Source organism: Aquila chrysaetos, chromosome 6 (assembly GCF_900496995.4).
Source record: "Aquila chrysaetos chrysaetos chromosome 6, bAquChr1.4, whole genome shotgun sequence".
In the NCBI taxonomy this organism is placed as follows: domain Eukaryota; kingdom Metazoa; phylum Chordata; class Aves; order Accipitriformes; family Accipitridae; genus Aquila; species Aquila chrysaetos.
The window spans coordinates 5,649,881-5,662,124 of record NC_044009.1 but is presented as its reverse complement, the minus strand read 5'-3'; the positions used below and the strand labels follow the sequence as shown (position 1 = coordinate 5,662,124).

Genomic DNA, 12,244 nt, shown 5'->3' with positions numbered 1-12,244 from the left:
TCTGCCTTTCCCCACCCTGCCCTGGGATACCACTTGCCCTTCTGCTACCTTCATCCAAAGCTCTGTGCTGGGGATTTTAAAGTCTTTTTCTACCCCTCCACCCCTTTCTCAAGCTCTCTTCTTTCTCACTGCTCCCTCCTGTCCTTCTTTTCCCCATGCCCTTTCCAGTTCTCCATTTGTGCAGGGTCTTTTTCTCTCTCTCTTTTTTATAATTAATGATTAGTTTTAATTGGTTTGCTTAGGCAGCCTGACAGCAAATTAGCAGGAGCCAGCCCAGGGCTGCCGAATGCCAAGTTTGGGGACTGCTGTGCTTTACAGATGTCAGGGCGGGAGGTGAACTCCTTGAGATCCTCCCTTGGCACCCCCCCGCCGCTGTGCTGGGCGGTGCTGTAGCTGCGCTGCGAGGTCGGGGTCTGGGGCCTTTCCTGGTCCTGGGTGCCATCAGTGCTGGGAAGCTGGGACCAGCAGTGGATTGGGACCAGCAGGGCTGCTGGCTCCCTTCCCTCTGTCCCCTGCCTGGTTCCAGCAGTCCAGAGGTGGCTGATGGGCACTGAGCTGCAGGGTTACCTTCAGCATGGCCCCTGTCCCTTTTCTACTGTCCAGCACTGGTTTTGCTCCTTCTTTTTGCATCACCTTTATTGAGCTGGACTGGGCTCCGCTCAACAGGTTTGAGCAGAGGGGGAAAGGGTGAGAGGCAGGGCAGGATTTCCCCGGGGAGTGCTGTGCCGAGGGGGAGTCCTCAGGAGCAATGAAGCAGGCGGCTCTACCCAGTGCTAAAAGGCAGGTAATGGGGAAAGGGTGGGAAGGGAAGGGGGGCTTTGCTCTTTTCTTCCTTCGCAGTGATTTCCCTTTGCTTTGCTTCTCTTTTCTTTGCCTTTTTTATAGCTCCCATTTTTCTTTTTTATGAGAGAGAAACTGCAGGGTTCTCCCAGGGCTGGGAAGAGCACTCGGTCCCAGGCTGCTCCCAGCCAGATGGAGGGGAAGAGAAGGGGGGCAGTGGGCCCGTAATCCTAGGAGGAGAGTTTTCCTGGTTAAAGAGGATTGGGGATGGAGTCTAGGACATTTCAGCCTGTTGTTTTAGGAAGAAGGGGCAGACCATGACCTATTTGGGATGCTTGTTACCCTCGTTTTCGGCACAAAACTTTGTGGAGCACACTGGCAGCTGTGTAGCCCTAACAATCAGTGGATGTAGTTGGTTTGTATTGCGCTACTGGTATTGCCTTGTAATGGCAGCTGAAAAAGGGGAAAATGGGAGATAACGTGAGTTTCCCTCCCCTTCAGCCTATGCGTTTTTCCCTGAGCAGCCCAAGATCGGTAGGAGATGATAGCTGGGTGTGACTGTGTGGTGAGAGCGTGCAGGACTCTGTCCCAGGAAACTCGGGGTGTCCTTCAGCTGCCCCTTGCTCTGCCCTGTTGGTCGTGCCGGTTCCTCACCTTGGCTCACCAGCTTCTCCCCCTGCTCAGGCCAGGCTTGGGCCAGACTGGGGACGTTTCTGTGCCGCTGCCCCATCCCCTCACTCCTGAGGGAGGGTGTGAGCTGCATTCCTCTGAGCATCAGCGCCTGGGCAGGGTCCATGGCCCAGAGCCCAGGCTGGGCTTGCAGAGGAAAGAGATGGGTTTTGTAGCTGCCTTTTGTTCTGAAACATCTACTCAGCAGATGACAAGGCCCAGCTGTATTTATAGAGCACCCAGGATATTCCAGCCCTTCTGCAAAACCAAGAAGGCTTGTCGGGCTGGTGACAGTAGGGGGTGTTTCTTGTACCCAGCAATCCTGGACCTTCTCAGTTATCCTTGCTTCAGGTGTTAATGGGTGCTTTTGCCCTTTCTGGATACCAGACCAGCCCTCCAGCTGAGTGTTAATATCTACATATGCCTTTTTATGGGATCCAGAGCACATGCAGAACTGAAATAAGAGGGATCTGGTGTCTTCCTGGGATTTCTGTCATGGAGGAGCAGTCTTCTTGTCAGTCACAGAGGTCCCTGCTGCATTCCAGATTCATGAAAGATGGAAGCCAGCACAAACACGTCTGCTAGCAGATCCGTGTGTTGTTCAGCTGTGAGTGTACTGGCAAACACCATGCTGTGATACCTTGCTGCAGCCTGGCCCCTTCCCCAAAGACTCGTACATTTAGAGCTCACTCAGGTGAAAATACTGATAATGCACGTAGAGACTGATGCTATGCAGGCGTCCCCTGAGACTCAGAGGCTTTGGTCACAGTGCTCACTCCTCTGCCCCTGCCCTGTTCAGGACATGCTGCTGTGCACACTCACACAGCTCAAGTGTCACTCCCCAGTCCTGATGTGACCCTTAACAGAGAGTCCCTCACGTGGCTTTGCCAGTGTTTTGGACCTTAATTGAGCTTTGGGCCTCTGCAGAGCAAGGCTAGGGATGAGTCTTCCTTTCCTGGGAAAGGAGGGAGAGGGATGAGGGAGAAGTGTGGAAAAATACCTGCTAGAAAAGGCATTGAGACCTCCCAGCTCGTTTCACTTTTGTGTGATCTTGGCTTATTCCCACAGCTGGTGTCCATGCAGTAACAGAAGGTGCATTTTGAACTGCTGCAAAACTTCCATGTTCTGTGTGCTTAGGAAGTCCTCTTTTCCTTTTCACACCCACTCACCCTCTCGGGAGGTGTTTTAAGACCCTTTTCACTTTCTTGTAGGCTGTTTACATTTCACTGCACTTCAGTGAGCCAAAAGGGGCTCAAGGAGTTGGCCATATGCTGTACACCCTCGTGTGCCAACAAGACTGTGACAGATCCAGCTGAGCCTGGTTATGACCCAGGCTGTGTCATCTGTTTGTCAGTCCGTTGGTGGCCAGTGCCAAGGAATAAGTCGTGCTCGGACTTTTTTGGCCAGGTGAGGCTTGGGCCAGGCCAGACAGGTGACCACGTGCCCAAACCCTGTGCCGTAGCTCCTACTAGTGAGGCACATGCGGCACTCAGCAGAGAGCTCAAGGACTGTCAGTGCTGTGGTGGCTGTATTCCCACCTGTAGGGCCGAGCTCAGGATGCAGGGCACTTGCTCTGCGGCTTACCAAGTTTATTGCTGATACTAGACTGATCAGGACAGTTTCAAAAATTGGTAGCGCCACTGGAGCGTCAGGCACTCTACGAAGTTAAAGGAAGGCACAGCTCTTTCCCTGTGAGAGTAGCCGTCCTTCTTCCTGGTGTCAGAGCTGTTCCTTCACTTCTCATTTTAGCAATGTGGGTGCCAATATTCGACCTCTCCCTTTGCAGTTTAGGGGACTCCGTTACAGTTGTGTAGTTCTTGACAGCTGAATAGCAGCTGAGGATCACCAGCTGTTTCACCGTAGAGCTACGGGAGGGAAACTGAGGCATGGAGCTGCAGGTGCCTAAAGATGCCCTCAGAGTTCCCCGAGTGACTCGCTGAGGGGTTACGCTGCCTGGGGTCCTCGGTTGCACATCCCACAGGCTGCCAACACAACCCATCGTTGCAAATGAAACTGAGGGGAGCGGAAAGGAGTGATGCCTCCCACCCTGCCCTGCTGTGCATTTGGCTTGGCTTGTCGCCCTTCCTCTCCTCTTCCTCCCCCAGCACCCCTCACTGCCAGCACGTGCCCTCAGTCCTGCCTCGGCCGGCAGCCTGAGCTGGCTCCTTTAAGGCAGGCACGCCGGGGAATTGTGCGTGGTGCCAGCCTTCGCTGCAAGTGCCTCTCCCGCTTCCCCCTCGGAAAGTTTCCTGCCCAATTGTTATGTGCGATCCGATCTGAAAGTTGCTCTCTAAGCTTCTTGTCACATTTTGACTTAATGAAGTGCAACTGGAGTGGGAATTGGGGTTCATCACGCCAGTCTCACTGCGCTCCCTTGTTGTCAGAAAACAGGGGCGGTTGGGGACCGTAATGCAACGCTGCAAGTCGTTATCATTCCGGTCAGTCTGTTTAACACAAAATTAAACAAAGAACTAATTAGTGCCTCATGAATTAATAAATGCGCAGTTGCCGGGTAGGAAGGGGAGGAAGGAAAAAGGTTGTTGAAGGAAAGATACTGAAAAAGTCGAATTAGGATGTTGTGTCAAGGGGAAAAAAAAAATCTGAGTCCACTTTGGTGAAGAGTTTGGATCCATTGGTTTCCTTGGAATAAGCTCCCCTCCTCCTCCTGCGTCCTGCTTGTCTGCTCTAGAGCAGCGATGTACGGGCAGGCACGGGGAAGAGGCAGCCTTTCAGTGCTTAAAGGGGGCTTATAAGAAAGATGGGGGAAAACTTTTTAGCAGGGCTTGTTGCAGTAGGACAAGGGGTAATGGTTTTAAGCTGAAAGAGGGTAGATTTAAACTAGATACAAGGAAGAAATTTTTTATGATGAGGGTGGTGGAACGCTGGAACAAGTTGCCTGGAGAGGCTGTAGAAGCCCCATCCCAGGAAACATTCAAGGTCAGGTTGGACGGGGCTCTGGGCAACCTGATCTAGTTGAAGATGTCCCTGCTCCCTGCAGGGAGGGTTGGACTAGATGACCTTTAAAGGTCCCTTCCAACCCAAACTATTCTATGGTTCTATGATTTCTTCACGATGTTCCCTAGAAGCTGGAGCTGGGATCCACAGGCCAGTAGCCAGATATAAATATTTATCCAAAGAGCTTTATGCCCAGATGTGGGAGCTGAGAGGTGTGGGGTGGAAGCCCTTCCTTGGAAAGGAGGGAGGCTTCGAAGATGGTCATGGCGAGCAAGTCTCCTCTCTTTGTCCAGATGCTTTGGAGCATCATGCTTTCTGGTGAGGGGTATTATGTCATGGCTGGGGTCTGTCCCCAGAAGGTTTGTCTTCCTCTGACTCAGGGGAGGGAGCCAGCTTTTGGTCTCCTGAGTTAGAAGAGGGGGCCGGAGCAAGTCAAAGGGGAAGCCCCATGGAGGAGGGCAGGGAGGCAGGGACAAGGTAGGGAGGAGGAGGAGGAGGAGGGAGGGTGGCAGTGGGGTAAGCAGGAAGAGGGGCAGGGTGAGGCGGCACCCATGGCTTCACAGGTGGCGACACGTTGCTCATTTTTCTGGAGAATCCAAGATTGTCACAGTAACAGTGTGTAATCTCAGATTAACTATGTCCCAGCAACGCTCCCCCTGCCCCTGCTCCTTGCCCTGTCAGTGCTAGCCGGCCTCGCTTCCCTCACGGAGGCATGCAGCGCTGGGGAGGACGGCTGGCACTCTCGCAGCGGAGCTGGGCGCGCGGGCTGTGCTGGATGCCTACCCGGCCAGCCAGCCCCGCAGGTGCCGTGCCGTGCCACGCTGCAAGCGAGCGGGCTCTGCTCTGGCGCATTGTCAGGCAGGGAAGCAGGCAGAGCTGGGGGAGGGAAGAGTCCATCCTTAAGAGGACATGTCAAGTACAATTAGCGTTATCTGTCTAAATATGTACTGGGAACACAGAATACAAGAGGAGGCCTGGCTGGCTTTAATGGAGACATATGCAAGGTCATATTGCCTCATACAATCCCCCAATCTGATTTGGGGATTACACATTCTAAGTAAATTGGCGTTATTCCTCTTGCATCATTGATAAGCTGCGGCCGAAAGAAGGGGAGTAAAAAAAACAATTAAAAACTCAAACCCAAGAATTGACCGTGCACAGGGGCGAGGGAGTGAAGCCAGGAAGGCAGAGAGAGTTACAGGCAGAGAGCTCGGTAAAGGGGGAGAGAACAAAAGGGAGGGAGAGAGAAAAGAGCATGACAGAATAGCAGAGAAAGCGATGGAAAGAGCAAGGAAGAAGGGAAGAACAAAGGGAAGAAAAAGGTGGGAGAGGGGATGAGAGAGCCAGAAGGACAGAGGGTGCCAGGGTGGGAGAAGGACCTCAAGTGGAGGAGCTGTTACTCCAGCCGTGCCCTCAGCCTTGTTAGCACAAGGATTTGAGTGGGAAAGGAAGGAGACAGGCTGGTTATGCATCTTCCTCACCCGAGGGGCTCTCTGCGTTCCGTGTCCGTCCATCCATCTGGGATATCTCACCAGCTCCTTCCCACTCTGGGTCCCAGCCAACACCAGGCATCTATCTTTGGCGCAGCGTGCAGGCAGCGGTGGAGTGTGAGTGACAGGAGGAGGCCGTCCGCACGCATGGAGCACCAGGGCCCCAAAACACAGGGGCGAGCCACAGCGGCAGCAGAGAGACCCCAGAGCCAAGTCCCTCTCACTTTTGCTCTCCAAGGGGCTAAAGCAGGGTCCCTACAAGGAGCCGAGTTGCGGCACGCTTTGCTGCACCCTGGAGAGAGAGGCATGCTGTGAGCTGGTGCTTGGCGCAGGCGGCTGGGGCTCCTGGATTCAACCACGGACTCACTGTGCGTGACCTCGGGCCAGTTTTGCATTTCACTGCCACGTCTCGGGCAGTTGTGATAGCTGTTTTGGCAGGGTTGCAAAACAGAGACTGCAGGAATGGGCCAAGCACCCTTGCCATTGTGCGTGAAGCCACCCTGTGCTCCCTGCCACCTTCCGGCTCTGGGAGAGGGAAGTCCCTGGCTGGCTGAGTGTGGAGCAGTCCTCCCCCTCCCGCGAGCTGTCCTCCCACCCTGCCTGTGCAGGATAACCCCCTCCGGAAGTCTCACGGCACGGCTTTTATGCTCTGTCACATTTTTGGAACATATGGTTTTAAATAATTCAATTTACTTTTCATGTGTTTTGCTGTGACTTTTTTTCCCCTCTCCCTTTTCTCTTTCCTCCTCGCTCTCTGCATTCTCCAGGAAGGAAGACGCACAGATGAGTGGATAAGGGGGTTCAGTGCCTTGGGACCCAGTCCTGCACCCCGTCATCTTGTGCCTCATTGGTGTGCAAGGGAGGCCTCAGCATTAACACACTGGTGAACCTCTGGGAAAGAGGGGTCAGCAGAGGAAATGGGAAGATTGGAAAGGGAAAAATTTGGCATGGACCGGAAAGCGCCCTTGGATGTGTGGGCAGAGTATGGTGCAGACCAGCACAAGGTCTGTCTGTGGTACCTGGGAAGCAGGATTCAGGCCAGTAATGGCCTGAGAGAGTGAGCGTAATGGCCTGAGAGAGCCAGTGCTCTCTCTATGCTAAATTATTCCCAGTCCTTTTTAGGAGTCTTATGCACAGTTAAGTGCAGGAGTGACGTGTGTCTCGTGGTGTGCATGGCACTGCACGGTGCGGCCAGGAGCAGGAAAGCACTTTGTTCCCGTGCGAAGTCTGAATGCCCCATGCTGGCCCCGCTTGCAGCTGGGTTCTCACCCAGCTTTTGTGAGTGTCTGTGCCTTGGCTCTTGGTCAGGTGTGCCCTGTGTATTAACTGGAGTCTTTCTCTTCCTTCCCCAGGATGAAGTGAATTTAGAGCTAAAAAAGAGGCAAGAAACCAGGCCTTGAAATCTCCGAAAGGTAGGAGAGACTTCAGACTGCAATGGGTATGTCACTACGCCCTCCTGGGTTCTCTTTTCCTCTGTGTGTCTCTCACACTTTATGGCCTGCTCGCTGTGGCTGTGTCTGCACTAGAACTTCTGGGATTGGCCTGTTGTTAGTTATAAAGAGACATGAAAATAGAAGAAGGTCTAATGCAGACTTGGCCTGTGTGTGTCCTAATCTCATCTTTGTCTTTGTACACCAGTTGTTCTGGGCACCTGGTTTTGTCACTGTGGGTTTTCCTCAGTATCTTCTCTACTGCCTCTATCTTTACAGATAAAATGTGTGTAAGGGCTTTGGTGAGGAGGGTACTGCTTTATCTTTGTCCATGTGGGCTGGTGGGAGATGGATAAGGTCTTCTCACTGAATAGGATGCAGTCTCCATCTACTGTGAAGTTTTGCTGAGCTCAGTTCACATAATTTAAGATGGTGATGTGCACGCTCTCCTCCTCCTCTGGCACGTTTTTATCCATTCAGACTGCAGCATCATGCTGGTAGGATGGAAGCAGCTCTGTGTCTCCAGCAGAATTCTGACTTTTCTGGGTTTTCCCTTTACCTAGACCCTCATGGTCTGTGTTATTGCAGAAGACCCCCAACTTCGCAGTCTCCTAGAGCTGGATGGTCACTTAGTCCATGCCTGATAAGAATTAGAGGCCTAGAGCCCAAGGAAATGAAAGGTGATTGCCTCTCTTAAAAGCCTCATCTCCATGTGGTGGGTAGGAGAGTCCCTATGCCACCTCAGGTGATGCTCACTGAGAAGTCCCTGCCATGCCAAGGCAGTTCCTACTGTCCTTGCCTCCTCCTCCTGGCCCCGGGAGGACCACGGGGCTCCCTTGTGTGTCAGCCAAAGAGTTCCCACTCTTTTCCCCACATCTCTGTGCTGTACCCTCTGCAGCGCCACCAAGTCTAGCCTCTCCCATTGCTCCTCTCCCTCCCCAGGCGCCAAGGCAAGTCTGAATACCAGGCCAGTGGCGGTGGGGAGGGTGGGGAGTGCTCTGCCCTGTGGGACATCACCTCAGAGGTGCCGGGAGCACTCGCTGCGGTGTGTCTGCGCTTGGAGCATCCCTGCAGTAGTGGGGACCCCTGAGCCCCAGCGTCAGGGAGCTCATAGGCTGAGTCCGAGCGGTATCAAGAGGGGCCCGGGCTGGCTGGGGCGGGAGGGGGCCCCAAGCCAGGCTGGGCAGTGTCAGAGGTGACCGGTGGAAGGCCAGTGTTATGTAAATACCGTTGCTGTAACATGGCAGGCCTGAATGGCCCTATGCGTCCATCCATCATTGCTGGGGAACAGAAGCCTCCCTGGGAGCATGGGGGGCCGGCAGCGCGGGGCATGCAGACACAGGCAGCATGTGCCCTACTCATAAACTGTTTGTTTTCTTTTTGTCTCTCTCGTTTCGGGGCACCCCGCCGAGAGCAACTCTCTGTTTTGTCCTTGCAACCTCTCCCCCAACCTTCCCCCCGCCACTTCAGCCCTTCCTTTTCCTCCCTCCTTCCCCCCGCCCTTAAAAAAATGGGGGGGAAAAAAAAAGAAAAAAAAAAGAAAGTCCCCAGTTCACATTGCGGCTTCTTTCTCTGACTTCAAAGGCTCCCCATCATTGTTTGGGATCGGCAGGCAGTGGCCCTGAAAACGTGATCACAGCCAGGCACAGTGTAGGTCACCACCGAGCGCCATGCTCCGAGCGCTGAAAGGAACAGGCAGATTCTTCCCTTTTCATGCTTCACAACCCTGGTTACAGTGCTCTGCCTCGCCCGCGTGCTCCTCGCTGCGTGGCTATTCTTGCTCTTTTCTCCTCCTTTTCCTCCCGCCCTCCCTCCATCTCTTTCTCTCAGGTCCCTCATTTCTCTGTCCGTTTGCTGTCATTCTGCCTTCCTCTGTGCCCAGCATCACGCACTTTTCACACTTTCTTCTTTTTCTTCTTTCTGTTACTTTTCTTCCACACTCTCTCCTGCCTGGTATGGCACCGCAGTCCCTTCTCTCTCTCCTCTCTTTGGTGCTCTGTTATATGAATCACTGTTCTCTTTCTCCCTTTTCCCTCTCCTACAGGCCAGGCTGGAGGTTGATTTCCTCATGCTCCCCGTTCCTGTTCAGTAGCAGCCTTCCTCTGACATTTCCCTGTGTTTCTGTCTTCCCCAGTGATATCTCACTCACTGTGCCCAAAATTGCGGAGGTTCTGTAATCTCTGGATTAGCCCCAGACAGCCTGCAGTCCTGTTCTCCCCGCAAGGTGCAAGCCGACTGCTTTCATGTGCAATGGGCTTACTCCCCCGGAGTTTAGCACAGCCTTACGTGGGGAGGCAGCGCACGGTGCCTGCCAACAGCGTCAGCTTCCAAACTTGCTCGCTGGCTTTGCTGGTTAACCTGCAAGGAGCTAGCAAGTAGGGTTAGTGTTGCGGCCGAATTTGTGAAGCCAGGCGGTGACTTCACGTCTATCACAGGGAAACAGAGGAAACATTTGAATCTTGTAGGTCTCATGTGGAACATGACACTGGTGGTAGTGCTGGAGGGCAGAGTTAAGCAGAGATAAGGCAGAGTGAAGCAGGCCCAGCAGTTTGAATGGGCCTTCCAGAATACTTTTGCAGTGGATTTCAACCGGGGAGCATCACCTCATTGTTCTGAAACTTGGGCGCACGTTTGGCTGCACGGTGAGCCACAGTCAGATGGCAACTCCTCGCCTGCAAAGCATCCCCCCAGCAGCACCAAGAGTTTCATTTTATCTGCAGAAGAACAGCACAGGACTCAGCACCCCTCCAGCACCCAGCCGGGGTACAGCCGCCCTGTCCTCCACCCCCGGAAGCGGAGATCACGGTGCTTGTGCCTCCGGTGATTTGTGAGGTTGTTTTAATGCCGAAGAGCCCACCAGGACTTGTCTCTTGCTAAATAGGCATATTAAGGGACATTGCGGCAGGGGTTATAGAGTAATAATTTGTCCTAATGAGCTGGTGTCACGTTCTCCTAGGCCGAGCTGTGCGCGAGCAGGAGCCGTGGTAGGAAGGGGCTGCACTGGCTGACCTGTCAGCCCAGGTTAATGAAGTACTGTGCCGCTTGGGGGGTCAGAGAGCAGAAGCTCAGCCAGCCTGCAGTGGCTCAGGGGGGCTGGAGGGGAAGGACAGGGCTCTCCCCTGAGCTGAATGCCCCGGGCAAAGGCCTGTGCCCTGCAGGACAGAGCAGCAGGATGCACGTTATGACACTGGGATCTCTGTGCTGTGCTGGTGGGCTGAGTGCCACTGCATCCTCATCAAACTGTCTCGGCAGGCAGAGGTGAACCTGCTGCAGCTGGGATTTGGCAGGGGTTTGTCCTCTGGCCTTGCAGGGCAGCCCAGGTTGGCACATGTGGAAGGAGGCTGGAGAAATAAGAAAGAAGAGATCTCACCTCTTTTACAGGTGCTCCCAACACTGGCAGGGCTGAGCTCCCAGACCAAAAGAAAAATTCCTCGTGACACCAGGGGTAGGTGCAGGCAAGTGGACGGTGGTGATGACCAGCGTCTCTAGGAGGTTTACAGAGAGATGCCACGTGTTCATCCTCACTTTTCTCTGTGGACAGTGCATGAACAGCCAGACGAAGTTCTCTCTGTCCTTCCTGTTCCTTCTTTCTCCTCCCCTTATGCTTCCCCATGGCTTGCTGAGATCCTTTGCCTCGCATGGCAACTCTAAACCCAAGCAGTTGCTTCCGTCCCTTCTGGGTAGCTGTGCAGCAAAGGCACAGGGAGAGTTTTGCCAGCCCCCAAGTGAACGGTATTAGGGAGCAGGCTGGCAGCAGGACATCCTGGGCAGCCGTGGTTTGAGCAGGGCTCCGCACATTGCAGGAGAGGGCAGGAGAAGCCAAGAAGGGGGAGTCCTGGCCCACCTGCTGCCTCAGGGATTCATGGCCTGCCTTGCCCCTGTGGATCACACACCACCCCATTTGTGCTGGGGCAGGACAGTGCCCTTGGCCACACCAGTGCCCTGCAGTCTACAACACAAGCCCTGTGTACCATCTTCCTCCTCCTCCCACTCGCCTTCCTTTGCTCCTTCCCCCCCTGCTTCTCTTTGCTTTTCTCTGTCTCCATCTCTCTTTCCCTTTCATCTACTCAGAAGGCTTTACTCTACTTCCTTGTCACCCTAATTGATTGCATTAACCTTTCAGCGTATTGGATTTCCCCAGCACCGTGCAGAGAGCACTGTGCAATATGCTTATAATCTGGGCTGTAATGGACAGGGAGCAGTCAGCGAGCCCCTGCTCCAACAGGTTCTGCTGACAACTTCTTCTTGGGGAGGAGGAGAGGGAGTGCGTCGGTGGGGCCTGCCCGCCACGGCTGTCCTGCAGCCTGCACAGACCCGGCCTCACCGCTCCCCAGTGAGCAGGGTGGCAGTGTTAGCTTGTGAGAACAGAGTCCTTTGAAAAGGATCCAGCTTGGGAAGGGGGGGGGCAGGTGTCGTATTTGACCCTATTCCTATAATTTTTCCTTGTGTCTGAGCCCCCCTCTCCCCTGTCTGCTCTCTCTACAGTTTTGTTCCATCTGTTCGATACTAAATTAATGTACGCTTTACATCTAGGCACTTGTTGCTAGTGGCAGGATGATAAGACAATATCATGGAATCTGCATGTTTTCACATCGTGCTTGCATTTGTCTTTTCCTTTAATTTTGGTGTATGAGGATATGAGGGAGGTGGACACTTTTCCTGGGGTTTCAAAGATAAAAGCATAGGAATATTGTGCTCATGAGGAATACAGCACCAGGGTGCAGAGAGATCAGGAGGTAGAAGCCCTGGCTTATATCTCAGGCTTGGCCTTGGATAAATCCTTTTACTCCCTGGTACCTTACTTCGCCCGCAGGACGGTGGAGCTGTGATTTTGGTGCCCTGTAACGTGCTGCAGAGTCTGCAGGAGGGCTGTGGGGAGACCCAGGGTTGTTATCTCTGCTCACTGGGCAAGGGTGGGAA

At 53.7% G+C, this 12,244-nt stretch overlaps 1 protein-coding gene across 11 annotated transcripts in view; it reads left to right on the top strand.

Annotated features, from left to right (window-relative positions):
• CASZ1 (castor zinc finger 1) overlaps nt 1-12,244 on the top strand; it is a 212,556-nt gene that overhangs the window by 91,117 nt on the left and 109,195 nt on the right. For 6 of the 11 annotated variants that reach the window (XM_030017671.2, XM_030017668.2, XM_030017669.2 and 3 more), the window contains one exon: nt 7,247-7,332. In XM_030017671.2, the coding sequence (XP_029873531.1) occupies nt 7,329-7,332 (4 nt within the window). In that variant the 5' untranslated portion in view covers nt 7,247-7,328. Of the gene's footprint in view, nt 1-5,373; nt 5,727-7,246; nt 7,333-12,244 lie in introns of those variants that run through there. The other 5 variants (XM_030017677.2, XM_030017674.2, XM_030017675.2 and 2 more) reach the window with 3 other exon arrangements.